This window comes from Trichechus manatus, unplaced genomic scaffold (assembly GCF_000243295.1).
Source record: "Trichechus manatus latirostris isolate Lorelei unplaced genomic scaffold, TriManLat1.0 scaffold00226, whole genome shotgun sequence".
NCBI lineage: Eukaryota > Metazoa > Chordata > Mammalia > Sirenia > Trichechidae > Trichechus > Trichechus manatus.
Genome location: NW_004444162.1, coordinates 2,280,777 through 2,299,958, shown reverse-complemented (window position 1 = coordinate 2,299,958; position 19,182 = coordinate 2,280,777). Strand labels below are relative to the sequence as shown.

The following is a 19,182-nucleotide window of genomic DNA, read 5'->3' as shown; positions in this document are numbered from 1 at the left end:
AATTCCTCAACATAATTAAGGGCATTCATACAAAGCCAACAGCCAAAATCATCCTAAATGGAGAGAGTCTGAAAGCATTCCCCTTGAGAACGGGAACCAGACAAGGATGCCCTTTATCACCACTCTTATTCAACATTTTGCTGGAGGTCCTAGCCAGAGCAATTTAGTCTAAAAAAAGAATGGGCATCCAAATTGGTAAGGAAGAAGTAAAAGTATCTCTCTTTGCAGATGATATGATCTTATATACAGAAAACCCCAAAGAATCCACAAGAAATCTACTGCAACTAATAGAAGATTTCAGCAAAGTATGAGGATAGAAGATAAACATAAAGAAATCAGTTGGATTCCTCTACAGCAACAAAGAGAGCTTCTAAGAGGAAATCACCAAATCAGTACCATTTACAATAGCCGCCAAGAAGATAAAATACTTAGGAATAAATCTAACCAGCGACATAAAAGACCTATACAATGAAAACTACAAGACACTACTGCAAGAAACCAAGAGACTTGCATAAGTGGAAAAACATGCCTTGCTCACAGATAGGAAGGCTTCAACATTGTGAAAATGTCAGTTCTACCGAAAGCGATCTGCAGATACAATGCAATCCTGATCCAAATTCCAGTGGCATTTTTTAGAGAAACAAATCACCAACTTCATATGGAAAGGGAAGAGGCCCCAGATAAGTAAAGCATTACTCAGGAAGAAGACGAACGTGGGAGGCCTCACACTACCTGATTTTAGAAACTATTAAACTGCCATGGTAGTCAAAACAGCTTGGTACTGGTACAACAACAGATACATAGACCAATGGAACAGAATTGAGAATCGAGACATAAATTCATCCACCGATGAGCAGCTGATATTTGACGAAGTTCCAAAGTCCATTAACTGGGGGAAGAGCAGTCTTTTTAACAAATGATGCTGGCATAACTGGATACTCATCTGCAAAAAGCTGAAACAAGACCCATACCTCACAACATGCACAAAAACTAACTCAAAGTGGATCAAAGACCTAAATATAAAATCTAAAACGATAAAGACCATGGAACTGAAAATAGGGACAATGCTAGGGGCCCTAATATATGGCATAAACAGAATACAAACCATAAATCTATTGAGATGGTCTCTAAATTCTGGTGGGATACACTCAAGGTTGTACTTTGGCTCTTGAGGACTTGTTCTAATTTTCAGCTTCAACTTGAACTTGCATATGAGCAATTGATTGTTCTGCAGTTGGTCCCTGGCCTTGTTCTGACTGATGATATTGAGCTTTTCCATCGTCTCTTTCTACAGATGTAGTCTTCATTTGTTCCTGTGTATTCTGTCCGATGACGTCCACATGTATAGTCTCTGTTTATGTTGGTGAAAAAAGGTATTTGCAATGAAGAAGTCATTGGTCTTGCAAAATTCTATCATGCCATCTCCAGCATTGTTTCTATCACCAAGGCCGTATTTTCCAGCTACCAATCCTTCTTTGTTTCCAATCACCACTAATTATCAGTGCATCTTGATTGCATGTTTGATGAATTTGAGACTGCAGAAGTTGGTAAAAATCTTCAATTTCTTCATTTTGTCCTTAGTGGTTGGTGCATAAATTTGAATAATAGTCGTATTAACTGGTCTTCCTTGTAGGTGTATGGATATTATCCTATCACTGACAGCGTTGTACTTAAGGGTACATCTTGAAATGTTCTTTGTGATGATGAATGTAATGCCATTCCTCTTCAATTTGTCATTCCCAGCATAGTAAACTATATGATTTTCCCATTCAAAATGGCCAATGCAAGTCCATTTCAGCTCACTAATGCCTAGGATATTGATGTTTATGAATTCCATTTCATTTTGATGATTTCCAATTTTCTTAGACTCATACTTTGTACATTCCATGTTCCAATTATTAAGGGATGTTTGCAGCTGTTTTTTTTTGAGTCATGCCACATCAGCAAATGAAGGGTCCGAAAGCTTGACTCCTTCCACATCAAGGTCAACTCTACTTTGAGGAAGCAGCTCTTCCCCAGTCATATTTTAAGTGCCTTCCAATCTGAGGGGCTCATCTTCCAGTACTATATCAGACAATGTTCAGCTGCTATTCATGTTAGTGGCAATTCCATTGTTGTAGTTCCTTAGCAAAAAACCTTAGCCCTGAAGTCTTCACGGAGCCCTGGTTGCACAGTGGTTAAGAGCTTGGCTGTTAACCAAAAGGTCAGCAGTTCCAATCCACCAGCTGCTCCTTGGAAACCCTATGGGATGGTTCTCTGTCCTATAGGGTCACTATGAGTCGTAATTGACTTGATGGCAATGGACTTGGTTGTTTTTTTTTTTTTTTTAACTCTTCACATCCTTTCTCTGAGTTCCACCTAAAATCTCACCATCTCTACTGCTATTATTCTAAGACATTATCATGTCTTGCCTGGATTATTTCAGAAGCCCCTTAACTGGTCTTTGTTGTCTCATTTGCGTCTCATCCATCCCAGTCTGTCCTCATAGCAGTCATGTCTACAGCTTTGAGATGCACATAAAACAAATATAGCAAAATAACTCTTCAATTTAAGAGTAATCCTTCATAGAGCTGTCTTAGATGGTTTCTTCTCTAAGTAAGTCAAAGACCTTACAATGGGCTACCAGTTGCCCTCAAGATGATTTCAACTCACAGTACCACATGTGTGTCAGAGTAGAACTGTGCTCCATAGGATTTTGAGTGGCTGATTTTTTAAGAAGTAGATCACCAGGCCTTTCTTCTGAGCCACCTCTGGGTGGACTCTAACCTCCAACCTTTTGGTTAGCAACCACTTGCATCATCTAGGGACTCCTACAATGGTCTGTTGTTAGCTGCCTTCTTATTAGGCCCCTGACTCTTGGTGACCCCATGCACAACTGAACAAAACACTGTCTGCTCCTGTGCCATCCCCATGATCAGTTGTGGATCAGACCATTGTGATCTACAGGGCTTTCAGCGACTGATTTTTGGAAGTTGATTGCCAGGCCTTTCTTCCTAGTCTGCTTTAGTCTGGAAACCTGAAACCTGTTCAGCATCATAGCAAGATGCAAGCCTCCACTCACAGATGAGTGGTGGCTGCATATGAGGTACACTGGCCGAAACTGAACCCAGTCTCCTATATGGAAGGCGAGACTTCTGCCACTGAACCTTTCATCTTTTTTTGCTCACGTCACCTCAAAATTGCAGGCTGACATCTTGGTTCTCTTTACCCTGCTGATTTTTTGTTTCTATAACTTACCTGTTGTACTCCCTTTGCTAGAATGCAGTGAGGGCAAGGGTCTTGGTTCATTAAGTATCAGAAGTGCCTAGAACAGTACCTGGCACATATTAGGTGCTCAATATTTTTTGGATGAATTTCAAACTGTACTTAATTACTTAAGGGTTGTCAGGTTAGTCTTTTATTAGTGTACCAGAATACCCATCATATTTTGATTGAGGTTTTACTGTATTAAGGTGTGGGCACAGCATTGAGGTGCTACTTCACTGACAGATTTGAGGGCTTCGTGTCCCAGTAGGGATTATCACAAATAAGCTTCATGTTTTAATTTTTTAGCTCATTTGAGTATAAACTATGGAAATAGACCGTTATGTATCCTGCTACTCTCTTAAGTAGTTAGGAAAAAATCAAAGTGGTGCATGCATGAAATATGCATTTACTTTGCATGAATTCAACTAAGTGTCCAGCAAAGGAAGAAAAAAAAGTAAACCAGGGTAACTTAACGGTACTTATTGAACCTAAACCTATGCCTCAGACAGAAGTGAATCTGCTGGCTGGTGTGGAGTCTAGTTTCCTCTGTACCTCACAGTGTAAGCATCTTGCTGTATGAGTCTACTGTTTGAAGATAGTTTCTAAACACTGACTTTATCTGGTGCTCATCTGTACGGTTTGAAAGCTGGAGAAACCACATTGTACATATTGTTGACATGGAATACTAGCAAATCTCCTCCATTGTTGGGGGCCTCATCTAAGTAGACAATAGAGGGGAAATTCTTAAAATCATCCACACATTCTTGTTCTAGATTTTACTGAACATTGTTTAAACGAACTTCATAGCTGAGGGTGCATTTGACTGGAGGGGAGTGACTTGTAATATTGATAAATCATGAAATCTGACTTCACACAATACAAATTATTCTTTGCTCTAATCATCCACTTGGCAGAGGCTATACTCCATGCCATCATTCAGGGACCCCTAGGATGACAGAGGCTCTGCCTTTAATACAGGGATTTCAAGGTGTCAAAAGCCCGTATTTATCTGGTTTCTTGCTTAAGGTGGTGTTTGTGTTTATACATCTTATAAATTCCTTTATTTTCAAGTTGACAGCTCTTTGTGCATGTGTTTAATTCTGCTAAGTAAGAAATCTTGGCATTTTAAAAAAAGATGGTAAAATATCTAATCTACCTTAACTAATGCTACTCAAATTTTCTTTCTCAAAGCTCTTTAAGTGATGGTTTTGTTTTGTCAAGTGTCTTGACTCAGACCTAAAGTATTTTGTGATTGAAGACAGACAGTAAATATTAAAGGCTTTCTGAAGATCTTGGGTCTCTTTGGGTAGCAAATTGCTTAGTACTTGTAACTTGACCAGGACTAGACTATACGCTCCCTCAGTGAAGGAGAAGCACCTACTGAGCTTGACATTTTTTAGCACAGTGAATAGAAGTGTACCCTTTCTTTACCCTTCCTGATATAAACTGTACCAACTCTTAAGAAATGAGCCAGACAGAATTCATGCAGCTAGTTTTACATTGTTGTTACTGTCAAGTTGATTCTGACTCATGGCGATGCCATCTGTGCAGAGTAGAACTGCTCCACAGTTTTCAAGGTTGTGATCCTCAGAAGCAGATAGCCAGGCCTGTGCTGGTGCCTAATCTAGGTGGGTTCAAACTGCCAGCCTTTCAGCTAGTAGTAGAGCACTTAACCGTTTGTGCCACCCAGGGATTTCTAGATTTATAATGGCACTCCTGAAGAGTGACATCTTCAAAATGTACATTTATTAGGGATGTTTAATTTCATTCAAATTACAGGAAAGCAGTGGTCAGGTTTCTAATGCTTAGAGACATTTTCTAAATCAATCTTTTGTCTTATAATCTTAAAATTAAGACATCTTTAAACCTACGAAAGAAGTACCAAGAGTAAATATAATAATGCCCTATATACCTACTATCTGAAATTAACAAATATTAACATTTTGCCATATTTGCTTCAGGTTTTATTAAAGAAGGAAAAAGTTAAATACAGTGAAAGCTATTCTGTCCCTTCTTTCATCTACAAAGAACTACTTTCCTAAACTTGGTGTTTCTTTCCCATCCAAGTTTTTATACTTTTCTCCATATGTATGAATCCATAAACAATATATGATATTGTGAGTTTAGATAAATATTTGTAGGTTTAAAAAAACTCCTGTTATGTTATGTACTGCATATTTTTTGGCAACCTTTTTTCTACATATTCATTAACGTATAAAAATTTAGTTCATTTATTTAAATTGTTACCTATCCCCCTAATGGCATATAAGTAAATTTAAAATTTCCATTATTACAAACAATGAGGTGAACGTCCTTGTGCACAAGGATGAAAATGTATGAATTTTTCTCTAGGGTAGACTCTTGGAAGAGGAATTGGTAGGCCATAACATATGTATACTATCATTTGAATTAGGTATATAACTCTCCAAAATGCTGATCAATTTGCACTCCCTTAACTGCAGATGAGTCCTTCCATTATTCTCTACAAGTGTTTGAAACAGTACGGACTAGGCAATCAGAATCCATCGAGCCTTCAAACAGAAATTTCAGTTTTTAGGAAATACTGGGGATAGAGGAACAAGCTGCACTTGGTTACAGTCAGGGTCCACTCAATGGTAACTGGTTTTTAGGTTAAATTCTTTGTCAACTTCACCCATTGCCAAAGAATCGATTCCGACTCGTAGCAACCCTATAGGGCAGAGTAGAACTGCCTCATAGGATTTCCAAGGCTGTAATCTTTACGGAAGCAGACTGCCACATCTTTCTCCTGAGGAGCAGCTGCTGGGTTTGAACCACCAACCTTTCAATTAGCTGCCGAGCTCTTACCCACTGAGCCAGCAGGGCTCCTTTCTGTCAACCTAATGGGTCTTAAATGGTATCTCAAAGTGGTTTTAATTTGCATTTCTTTTATTACTAATGAGGTTAAGCATCTTTTAAGTTTATTGGTTATGTTTCACTCTTCTGTGTATTGTGCTTTTTATCCTTTGCTAATTATTCTATTGGATTTTTTTTTTTTTTGGTCATTTTCTTGATAGGTAGTGCTGTTAATTTAAATGTATCCAAATTTAGTTATGGTTTTGTGCTTTCTGATGTGTGTATGTATACAGACATAAACAAAAACCTTTTCCCACCCTTGATATAAAAAAAAAATATACTGTCTTCTAAAGTGTGCTTTTTCCCATTAGAACTTTAATCCACATAATTTTTTTGTATGAGGTGAACTAGGGATATGGATATCTCCATATGGATAGCCCACTGTGCCACCATAATTTATTGAAACATTTCCCACAGATGTGTTATACATCAAGTTCCCATATCTGTTTTTGCATTCTATTCTGATCCACTGATCTGTTGGTCCCTACGGCAAAAACCACACAGTTTGAATTCCTATACCTTTATAAAAAGTCATGGTATCTGGTTAAGACACATTCTCCCGTTAATTTTTTCTTTAAAATTGTCTCGATATTTGCTTATAAATTTTACGATCTGCAGTCTCTTATTTGTGGAAAAACCTTGTTGGGGTTTTGACTGGAACTGCACAATATTTATGGACTTATTTAGGGAAGAACTGACATTTTGACAATGAGTCTAATCTATCAACATCTATTTATTAGGTCTTTTTCTACTCTTTTAATTAAGTTCTATAATTTTCTCCTAGAAGGTCTTATGAATTTCTTCAAAGATGACCAGTTTTCATTGAAATTATGTTTGTAAAAATTATAATTTTGAATTGGTAGTTTAAGTAGGGCTACTACTGATTTTTATGTTTTGTGATTTCAGAACCTTATTTGTAGATTTTTTTTTATGTTCACAGTCTTACCTTTGAAAAATGAAATGGATTTCTTCTTTTAATCATGAATATTTAGAAGTATTTAAAAATTTCCAAACATATGTTTGGAACTACAAATGTGTAAGTTGCTAAGAAAGTTTTAAAGTCTGAACATACTTTGCCATATTAACATGTTACTGATGTCCAGCAATTTTACAATTTGTATCTTGATTTTATACCCTTAGTGTGTACCCTCCTCACCCTTTTGTTATTGATTTCTAATTTAATTGCATTGTGGTCAGAGACTGTAGTATGTATGATATTGATTCTTTAGTATTTGTTGAGATTTGCTTTGTGGCTCAGTACATGGTCACAGTACCAAGAATGTGGGAGATCCTAACATCTGGGATTATGAATGTGTTCAGAGTGGTTTCAACTAGTGTAGCATAAGTTTTTATGTTAATTTATTTACTTGTGGTTCTTGCATCATGTAGCTTGTAGAGTTTCAGACCATACATCTGTTTGTGGCATAGGCTGGGATTTTGATTTCCTAAGGGATCCTGGATATTTTTTTCTCTGATACAGAGCCCTGGGAAGAGACAAATGTCCTGCTTCTTTCTTGGGAAGAAATGTTCCTTCTCCTGTATTCAGAGAGGGCAGGACTTCAACTTAATGCAAGGTGTCTGTTTCAGCTCCTTACCGTTTGAGGGCACAGGGCCACTTCTATCCTTGCAGGACTAGGTACTTTCTGCCCTGGCTTGCAGTTGACTGTTTCTGGTACCCTGGATGTCCTTGATTTTATGTGTGTGGTGGTGGTGGTGGTTTGGCGGGGGTGTGTGTAGCAATTATCTATTAATGTTATTTCTGCCCATCATGTTGCCAGAGGTCTAGGATATTCTTTAGTCTAAACCCGATACCTCCTTTTATACTCCAGAACTGAGTTTTAGTTATACATTTATCTTGTCATTAAAGACAAACAAACAAAACTCACACACAAAAACAAATTATATCCTAAGGTTTACTAACTAAAGCAATTTTACTGGACTTGGATTTTATCCCCCAGCTATATATCTGCATCGTAATTTTCATATGTTAGTGAGTAGCCTTAAAGAGAAGCTCCAGAATTTTCTTGGTAGTAAAACATTAAATACTGAACCTTAGGTATCCTTGTTTCATGATGTCTTAATGAGTTCTGGCCAAAGAAGACATCCAAATATCATTTAACTTGGGCCTCACTCTGGAATGTGACTTCTAAAGGCTCTAATACTCCATGATGGGCCATCCTGAAGTAGAACATTTACTGCCTTTAAGGATAAAGCGAAAAAGTTTGTGACCTTTTAAGCTGCTAAGACTGAAGGAAATGGGGAGGCAGAGGCAAGTCAGAATCTTGTCACCTGGAGAAATAAACCTGTAGGATATTCATGTTACTTACTGTACAGCTTACTAGAAGGAGGAATGCCAACGCTAGAAATTGGGGGAGGAGGAATGAGAACTGCTAAACCAATTGTAAATAATTAATTTATTCTCCCAGGTAAAGGAATTTATTATATTTATACACTACATATGCTCAAGAACAATTCACTCATAATTTAGTACTGACTTTTTGAAAGTTACAGCAATAATGTGAGAGAGCTTTTAGTTACAATGTAAGAGTGTTATTTGTTGGATTCTGAAGTATTCCAAAGATTTTTGATATACACCCATTTGGGGTTAACACATGGCTATTTTCTGGTTAAACATCATGTGGGATTACACATTCTCACCAAAATAAACTCCTATAGTGATGTAAATATGACTAGTCTCCTTTTTCTCTTAAACTAAACGTGATTCCTTTGGCTTCACTCATCTGCCTTCTAGCAGCCTCCCCATGTTAGCCTTGCCACATGGTCAGTCTTCTGTTTGGTAGGTTTTATAAATCCTAAAAGTTCTAGCTCAGAAACGGCTCTAATAAACCGAGCACTGGAGACAGCAGCTAAGGAAATTTGCCAAGTTGTATTTTTGACAAAAAGAGGCTTAAAATCTCAATGCTAAAATGTTAGTTGGTAAACTGAAGTAGACAGTTCAAATATATACTCCTAAATTAAACTCTAACCCTTACTGGAAAACATTAAATGTTATCAGAATCTACTGTCAGTAAGACATGAATGAAAAAGTGCTCAACGCTTACCTGAATATAATTTTTTCACACAGTATAAAATAATCCCCTCCCCCCCCAACTTCTAAAAGTACATCAATACCCTTAGAAAACCAGAGAATTTAATACTGACAGTTCCATTCTGGGTGAATTTTTAAAAACCTATACTTTGAAATATGATCTTGATATAAATGCAGAACCTAGTATTTAGGTTTGGCCTTATTTTAGATTAAATTCAGAATATTTAGAAAGTTAAATTATTCTGGAAAAGTATGGTTAATATTAACAAGTAATAAAATTGTTTGGAGCATCTTTATAAATCTTTAATGTAGATCCAGAGAGACTGTAAGTTTATATTCTATGCTATTTGGATACTATACAACTTGTTTTAAAAGGATACTGGATAATTTCATTCATTTCTTCCGAGACTGTAGAATTTGCATTCATTTCAGCAGCTGTCACAACTGTTGCAAAGGCCTTTTGAAAGGACAAAACAGAAAAAATAAAAATCTGTATAACAGCCCAACATCTTTTACTGAACTTCCTTTGATACTGAACTTCCTTTGATGGTTCTACAATGAAGGCCTGGTCAGGCACTGCTGTGGCTGATGGTGGGCACTTTTTTCCCATCACCAAATTTCAGATTTTCAAAACTAAGTGATGACCACATTAAACCAATTACACATTAAGAGATAATGTCATGGTTTCTGAATAATCTTATGTTTCAAAGAACTAAGATGCGATGCAAAGAAAAACAAGAAAACAAAGCTAGTCAAAGTCAAAAGTCAAAGGAAGCCCTGCATCCTCTATAAAGCTCCCTCACCCAGGAAAACACCTATTTTTCTTGGAAGCAGCCAATAATGTATATTTTTAAATGGTGACATCTGTCAAATAGGGCCTTCAAAAGAGTTTAATCTTTGTAATACTCTTCTGAGGAGGGAAAGAAGAGTCTTTTAAAGAATAACAACAGTTGTCCAGTGCCTTGCCAAATATTCCTTGTACTTCTTGATTGCTAATCTGTTATGTAGGCATTCCAGTATACATTTTTTTTTCTTTATGCAACAGAGGAAATGCTACTGAATAATATACTTCTTTATTTTTTGGAATAACACATAACAAGCCTAAATTGTTTAGCTTTTGCTTAATGTTAACGATTGGGTTATATCATATACTTATTCTGACCTGGCATGAGCTGAGAACTGGCTTGGTTGAAGGGTGGAGGGGTCAGAGGGCAGGAATGGGAGTGGGCTGTTGATCAGTTAGCACTATTTCTTGAGGAACTTTTGTAGTATGAGGTGATTTATAACTCCCAAGCAAAAGACAGGGCATTAAAAAAAATAAAAGGTGAGTTCCAAAGTACTAAAAGTATAAAAACATTCCAGGAAAGCTGTCATGGAGGGTTAGACAAATACACAGCTTGGTATTTTCCCCCGACCTACCTCTGACCAGTCCACAAGGTTGATTAGCCTGCTACACTCTAGGTGCAGTTTATATGCTATGCAGATGTCTGGTGCGATATTTGGAATGCAGTCTTCTTCACTCTTCAGAGCTTCATTCTAAAAATAACAGTAAACTAAGATGACTACTTTTTAGAAACAATTAAAAACAAAACTGACACTAATGAACACCTTAACCTAAATTTAATAAATCATTAAATGGAAACTTTTGGTTTCTAAATGTCCTCTGTTTAATGAGTTGCATTTAGTCTTCACCAGTTAGTTAGCTAATTCTTGTTTAGGATTAGGTCTTGATCATAATCCTTCTAGCTCCTAGTCACTAGAGTATTTCCAGAATCAGAAGACATATTTTTCATTTTAACCATGAATTGTTAATTTCTGAGACCCAAATGCATTTCTAATTATATTAAAAAGTTTATGGAATTCTTGGTGAATATTCAATAAAATGCCATTTCCAACATTTATTAATTATCTGAATTCTAGCAATTACTATATTGTGTTAGTAAATACCAATATAGCACTACCAGAAGTATGACTGTCTCTCAGAGAAAGGACTGTTCTGTCAACACTGCAAATCCTAAATCATATATAAACCATTAGTGTTTTTTTAACCTATTTAAAATCCGTAATTCTTATTGAGAAACAAAATCTCACTCCCACCTTATACTGTAATATATCCTCCCAAAGACTGCTGAAATCACACCTACCAACAGAAAAACATCTCATGAACCACCACTAGCCAAGAAGAGTTAATTTTTGTTGTTGTTGTTTAAATATTAAATTACTCAACCTCCCCACTACCACCACCATTGAAAGCCACTGCTTTATATCATCTTACTCAGTAGTATTCTGCAATGCTTTGCATGTTTCTGTGCCATTTTGCAATAGGAGACCAGTACATTGGGATGCTCCTCATAGATTTTATGCAGTCACTTCTTAAATATCTTTTGTGGCAAAATTTCTAGATGCTTAATTGAGTTGACAATTCTTCCCAAATTATTTCATGTTTACCTATAATATACCTTACAAAAAAAAACAAAACTCAACCTGTTACTGTCACGTCTATTCTGACTCATAGAGACCCCGCAGGACAGGGTAGAACTGCCCCATAGGGTTTCCACTGGTTAGCAGCCTGAGCTCTTAACCACCTTACAGAAATGCTTAATGTGATTATTGTAGCTGGTCATGAGAAAGCCAATGTTTAAAATTCTGAACTGTCTTGAGCAGGAATTATCTGTTTAAAGAAGAACTTCTAGGAATCGGTAAACGCACATGGACTTCTATTCAAGTAGCAAGTGGCTCTGCTGCGGTACGCTGTCCTAGAATTTTAGCCTGGCAGATCGCTGGCCATCTTCTACACTTGGCTCTGCAGATACTCTCAGAACAGATCTTTCTTTGGTTTAAAATACAAGATGAAATCCCAAGTATTTTTTCTGTCAGAAAAAAACCATCTGTATCTTTAAGTAAGTTGCTTAAGCCATACTGTTTGACCCATTATCTGCTGTTATGTCTGTAGGAAACACTTCCTCTTTATTTTCCTAAGAGTGGTGGCATTATATTCCCCAGTTTTAGTGTCTATGATCTGATTTTATCACATGAAGGGCGTTCAGTTTATGCATGGTCAAAAGTGGGCAGCATCAAACAGAAATTCCTTCTAAAGTCTAAAGAATTTATAAAATACATGAAAGAGGTATAACCCTGAGCTGCCAAATCTCTGCTCATTAAATTAGAACTGCAAATTTACAGCATTTTTGTGACAATTAATGAAGCCTGCAGCCTGAAGTAAAATGTCAGAGAAATGAATCTGTTTCTTACCTTGAGGTAATAGTAAGGGTTGTTGAGGGCAGTGTGGAGGGCTATTCGCGGAGCAGCATTTAAGTGCTCTCGGAGGGTGTGGGCAGCACTGAAGTACACCACCTCATGCAGAGGCTGTGTCTCTGGAGGCAAAAGGTATTCTCTGAAACAGCCAAAGTCAGACAGCAGCTGTTAGATACGTACAGGTTTATTTTCAACATTTTTGTCAACCCTCTGTGGAGGACTGAGCAATTTATTTAAAAAGCAAAGTCAGCAACACCAAAAACAAACACACAAATGAAACAAAACCCAAATATTAAATCCAGTGCAGGTTAGCTCACAATTGCACTTATTTCATGTAATATATTTTTTAAATTTTATTGTAGTAAAATATATATAACAAGATCATTGCCTTTCAACCATTTTTATGTGCACAATTCAGTGACATTAATTATATTCACCATGTTGTGCAACTATTACCAATATCCATTTCTGTTTTTCCCATCACACTTAACAGAAACTCAGTGCGTCTTAAGCAGTAACTTCTCACCACACAATATTTTAAAAATTCCTCCAGACTCTACAGTACGGACAGCCTTTAGGAACAAATGTACAGACATTACATTTCTGCCCAAAATCTTTAAGGTAGAATTAAAATATTAATACTGTCTCAAGTATTAATTTCTTAAAGTAAATATTTAGAAAATTGCAATATCCACATTCTCTATCATAGCAAACACTGAACTCTTGGTAGTGGCATCAGGCCTTGACATAAGAATTTAGGAAATTAATTTTTGGATCACAAAACATGTTTTAACTGATGTCTAGCATGGAAATAGTACCACAAAAGCTTTTTATATGTTAGAATTATTTTTTACTTTGGAAGGCAGGAAATGTTAAATGTTGGTTTTAGAGTATTAAAAAATAAGTGAACTGTTCATCAATAAAATTTCAATTAATTAAAAAAATTTGGCATTCTTATTTTCCACCTATGAACTAGATGAAAAACCAGTTAATGAAATCTAACAATAAGGCATTTAATAAGCTCACGATGAGTGCGTAATGAACCCACCAGCTGGTGTGCCACAACAGTGACATCTCTCTCAGAACTGTCTGGAGGGTGGCAAATTAGAAGGCAGATGCTTTAGAGCACAAAACCTCAAAGTCACCAACTCTAAGTAGCAAACACAAATCCCTTCATAAAGAAGGTGCTGGGATTTTTAGTCCAGTCCTTGGCTTAAAGTATTTTGGCCACATGACAAATTTGTGTCAGCTCCTTTTCCCACCAGTAGAGCAGAACAAGGCAACTACCTCAGCTCAGCCACCAAGAGAATTATAGTCTTCTTCCAGGTGTTCTGGCTTTCCTCACTCCTTTTGGAGAGGATACCACTGCCTAGAAAATCTCCCTACACTTGGTCCACCCTGCTGTGGTCCATAGCTTTGAGGAAGAGAGAAGTGAATAGGGTATTAACCATGTGCACTCCTCACCATCTTCCTCCTCCCCATCTCAAGAGCTCCTGGTCCTCTGCCCATTCCACTTCTGGACTCACTCTTCCTCCAGTGTGAATCAGAACAAAACCCACTTGCCAAGAGTTTATGATTTTGACTTGGCCCTCACTAAGCACCTGCATGATATATAAGTCCTGCTAACATCTTAATTACTCAAGATTGAGTTAACTTAGCTGTGGCCTCAGGAATGATTTCTGTGATGTTGACTGCCTCTCTACTGGCTGTCTACCAACATGCAGTTACTCTCCAGTCATCAGGCATGGCCATCACTAAAAGACCTTGTTGAACTCCCTGTTATGTAGTAAGGACTAGAAACTAAACAATGCAATCAGATCATCAAAGAGTCAATTTCAGAAACTCAAAACTATTGCCTCACATATGTGCTGTTCTCTCTTCTAAACATCTTTATACTTAACGTTTAGAAATTCAGACAATTCTCCAGACAGAAAGCCTTTTCAGTTACCTTCACAGAACCTCCATCAGAGGCAAAATAAAATGTCTGCCTTTATTTTGTCTCCACTGGGCTATATTAGTTAAACAACAACAGTGACAAAACACCATACATTTGAATTTTTGTCCAACTGCAGACTTTGAGCTTGGCATAGAAATGAACTTCTGCAACTTATTTGCTATGAGAAGAAACAAGCAACGAGTCTGGCACTTGAGCACTACATGATGCTCCTTTTGGATTCAAAGTTTATAAGCAAAACACAAGCACTTCCCCTCCCCAAAAGAGAGGTGGTTCTGAGGGAAGTGGTAGGAGCATTTAGACTACAGGGCTACAAAGCTGAAGCTTGTATTATGGAGAAAACAGTGACAACTTATTTTCAGCTCTCAGCATTTTAGCCAAGAGCTCCTCCTGGTATACTGTGAAACCTGTCTGCTGGACTCTGTCTACTGCTTATATTTATCTTCAAAGTAGACATCTTTTTTCAGTGAACTCCAAGCTCTTTTCAAACATCTGTGATGTGGCCCTTGTGAGCAGTGTGAAGAAATGGAGAGGGCCTTTTGACAGAGCTGTGTGACCTTTCCCAGGTCACAGCCCCTCTCTGGGCTTTGGCTGCCACATGACTCCTCAGGTCCCTGTTGGCTCTAACATGCTACAATACTAGTCTCTTCTCTCCTGGGATACATGATCTTGGTAAAGACAGTATCCTAGTATGAAGAGTTTATGATTTCATAACACAACACATTTAACCCAGTACACAGAAATGGAGTGAGTGGAAACAGATTCTTTACTTACCTGACTACTTGACAAAACATAAGGCTTCCTAAGGAAGGTATTTGGAAAGGCTGAGTAAAAATAGGATTATATTGGACAGGACTAGACACTGAGGAACTCTAAAGGAGTTGAAACTGAGTGGAGTATGGGAATCATCATAATATGTAATGAGAAGAAGAATGGGGCTGGTAAAAAGGGCCTAGTCCTGGACCATTAGGTTGACTGTCTCAGGCAAGCCAACTGTCTATGCAACAGTGGTGCCACGGCCCGAGGACCGTGTACATGGTTCTCCCGAGAACTTGAAGAGGTTTTCTGTAGAATCAGCCAAGGGCTCTACATAAAGAAAATAGTGATTGGTCTTATACTGAAAGTTCCCTAAGGAAAGCTTTCAGCGCAGAGCTGAATAGAAAATACCAGGTGCATGTGGCTAAGTACAGATCCATCCCCAGATATTTCAAGGGCTAACAAACTGCAGTGTTTGAATACAGGCCTAGGGGAAACATCAGGAAGAAACATAAGCAGATAAACAATTCAAACATGCCAAGTGACTGATCAGCATTGGGGTCAAGGTTTATATTGGCAACAGCTCACTTCTACTTAGTTGCCCCCTGGCCCCATCCAGTTAGGGCAGGAGCTTGGTATGTCCCATATTGTTGGCACAGGTAAGTGAAAGACAACTGTAACTGTTCTTTCAATAAAGTGACACTCATTTTTTTGTTTTTCTATTGATGCTCTGAAAAAAACTGTGACAGTGTTTGCAGCTCCACTCCACCCAATGATATATACATAACTTACAGCTTAGTTGTCCACACAGCCTGCCTATAATTCCTCCCTTAAGTTCTGCTGGCAGTTTACAAGTTGCATAACTCAACAATTTTTGTATTTCAAGATTTATAAAAAGAGGGGCACTTCCGGGCAACGTGGCGCTATAGTCAGAGGCACCACGCTGTCCCTCCGCAGCAAAGATCAGAAAAACTACGTGAAACAGTCACACATCAATCCTGGAACCCTATGCATCAAATGAAGAGATAAAGAACTCAGCCAAGCACCGAATGGAATAAGAAACTGACCAAGAACAGAGAGCAAGGAGAGATACACACAGAGGTCCCGTATCAGCTAATATAGCACAGATCTGCCATCTTGGACTCCTATCGGAGATCAGCGAACAGAGGGTATCAGCAAGCAGCTTCATGGAGCTTCCAGCAGGAGACAGAACAACTGGTAACCAACAATATATGCTTTCCCACTCCCTACCCTCCTTCACTCGCACTCGGCCTCCTCTGCTTCCTGCAGCCACAGTCTCTTGGCCACGAAGCACCCCGGGGTCGCTTGGATTCTACCCACCCGCACTGGCCAGCTCCCTGAGTGCCTTTTGTTGGCTGCTGGTGTTGCTGTTTTCTGCTTCTTTAGATTTCTTCCTTACCTCTCACCACCTCCCTCTCCTTTCTCTCAAATACCTGGCTCCGTGCGCCATCTTTGCTTCTTCCTGAAAGGCTATGAAACACCGCTCAACTTTGAAACTGCTTCCCGGCCTGTGTCGCCATGCTGGTGGGACCCCAGGGGCTTTTCTGTTTGTTTGTTGGTTCTGATTTGTTTGTTTGTTTTCTTTTTCTTTTCTCGGATTGGGAGCCCCTTCTAGCTGGGCAGTACTGTGCAGCTTGGAGGCTACTCCCTTACTCTGCACAGATACACAGGGACTTCACTGGGGGCATTTCTTTTTTCGTTTTTTTTTTGTTTGTTTCTTTGTTTTCTTCTCTCTCTTAATCCTTTGTCTTTCTTCATTTCCAGTTTTTCAATTTATTCATTTTTTTCTTTTACTCTTTTTTTTTTTTATTTTTGTTTTTCCTCATTTCTCAGTCTCTCATCTCTCCACTCCAATAGCAAGCTCCCTTAGCACTCTTTTTTGTTTGTGTGTATGTCTTTGGCTCCTGTTCCTCTCTCCTCTCTCTCATCTTTCCCATACGCATCTTAGCACCACACATCACAATCTACCCACTCCGTCCTGCCTACCTACACCGTGCACTGAACATCACACTCCCAAGCAGCACAGGCACGGTCTACTGGAACCTTCCCTGCACTGATTCCCGGTCTGCACTATCAGCCCTGGTATGTGCCACAAACAACCCATCCCAGCAACTCCCCTTCAGCTAGACCTGCCCTGCTGTACCATACCTGAGTGACTGACCCTGCCCATTGGAGAAGAAGGTGAAAAGTATCGTGCCCACAGATAAGCAAACAACAAAGAAGGCAAAGCCCACCTGCTCAGACATAGCCAAATAAAACAAAAAAGGAGGATGAAACAAACAAATCTACAATCAATAAATGAGGAAAATAACTACTGAATGCCCCGAAGACAGCAGACAATATCAAAACATCTACCAAAACAGGACAGGATGGTTCCAGTAGGCGTCCAAAATAAAACACCAAGTGACCATTCAGTAGAAGAAAAGGCACTAGACCTAACTGATAGGGAATTCAAATCTCTAATATTCAGAATTATCCAAGAGTTGAAGCAAAAAGCCGACAAAAATGAGGAAAAAATAGACAAATTCATGGAAAAGGCAGACAAATTCATGGAAAATACAGACAAAAAAATTGAATTCAAGAAAATACAGGAACAAAATGCCAAAATAAATTCACAAGTAGAAATCATACAAAAACAACAATTAGAAATCCAAAAGATAAAAAACAAGATTTCGGAAATGGACAGTGTCACAGAACGGCTGAGAAGGTTTCAAATGACGGAAGACAGGATCAGCAAAACTGAAGACAAACACTTGGATACAAATCTGTTTGAGGAAAAATCAGAAAAAAGAACAAAGAAAAATGAAGAAACCCAGAGAATTATGTGGGATACAATCGAAAGCAAAAATCTGTAAGTGATCAGAGTTCTAGAACAGAGGGAGAAAACACAGACAGGATCACTGAAGAACTGCTGACAGAAAACTTCCCTGATATCATGACAGATGAAAAGTTGACCATCCAAGAAGCTCAATGAACCCCATATAGGATAGACCCCAAAAGAAAATCACCAAGTCATATCATAATCACGCTCGCTAAAACCAAAGACAAAGAATCCTGAGAGCAGCTCGAGAAGAACAAAAGGTCACATACAGAGGAGAAACAATAAGACTAAGCTCGGATTATTTGGCAGAAACCATGCAGGCAAGAAGGCAATGGAATGACATATATAAAACCTTGAAAGAAAAAGATTGCCAGCCAAAAATAATATATCCTGCAAAACTCTTCTTCAAATATGATGGTGAAATTAGGACACTTCCAGATAAACAGAAATTAAGGGACTATGTAAAAACCAAACCAAACATACAAGACTTATTAAAGGGAGTCCTTCGATGTCAGAAAAAACAACATCAGACCACAGGCTGAATATAGGACACAGGATTGTACTAGCTAGATACCAACCTAGGAAATGAACTCTTAAGGACTATGCAAAACCAAAAGAATTACAACAGGGAACCAGAGAGGTTAATCTGTAAATGACAACAGCATCAATAAAAGAGGGAAAAAATGGTGTAGGTATAGAACCTTCTAATGGAGAGGAAGGCAAGGCGATACCAAACAATAATAGACTGGTTCAAACCTAGGAAGATAAGGGTAAATTTTAAGGTAACCACAAATAAAGTTAACAAATCTACTCATCAAAATAAAGAAGAAAAACATAAAAAGTCTCAGTAAAAACAAAAACAGAAGAAATGAAAAAAAAATCCACAAACAAAAGGAACTCAGCACAGGAGAGTAAGAGGAACAAAGAAAATGTCACCATCACAGACACACACAAAAAAAGGCACTACAAAATGCAATCCCACTCCTAGGAATATATCCTAGCGAAATAAGAGCTGTCACACGAATAGACATAGGCACATCCATATTCACTGCAGCACTGTTCACAACAGCAAAAAGATGGAAACTACCTAGAAGTCCATCAACAGATAAATGGATAAACAAACTGTGGTACGTACACACAATGGAGTATGTGATGGTTAAGATTGTGTGTCAACTTGGCTGGGCCATGATTCTCCGTGTTTTAATG

The 19,182-nt window shown here is 38.2% G+C and overlaps 1 protein-coding gene across 5 annotated transcripts in view; it reads right to left on the bottom strand.

The window, feature by feature from the left end:
* Positions 1–6,250: 6,250 nt before the first annotated feature.
* ORC3 (origin recognition complex subunit 3) overlaps positions 6,251–19,182 on the bottom strand; it is a 90,747-nt gene continuing 77,815 nt past the window's right edge. For all 5 annotated transcript variants that reach the window (XM_004388985.2, XM_023742957.1, XM_023742959.1 and 2 more), the window contains 4 exons: positions 12,422–12,563; positions 10,589–10,705; positions 9,550–9,626; positions 6,251–8,974 (listed from right to left, as the gene is read on the bottom strand). In XM_004388985.2, the coding sequence (XP_004389042.1) occupies positions 8,869–8,974; positions 9,550–9,626; positions 10,589–10,705; positions 12,422–12,563 (442 nt within the window). In that variant the 3' untranslated portion in view covers positions 6,251–8,868. The remainder of the gene's footprint in view (positions 8,975–9,549; positions 9,627–10,588; positions 10,706–12,421; positions 12,564–19,182) is intronic.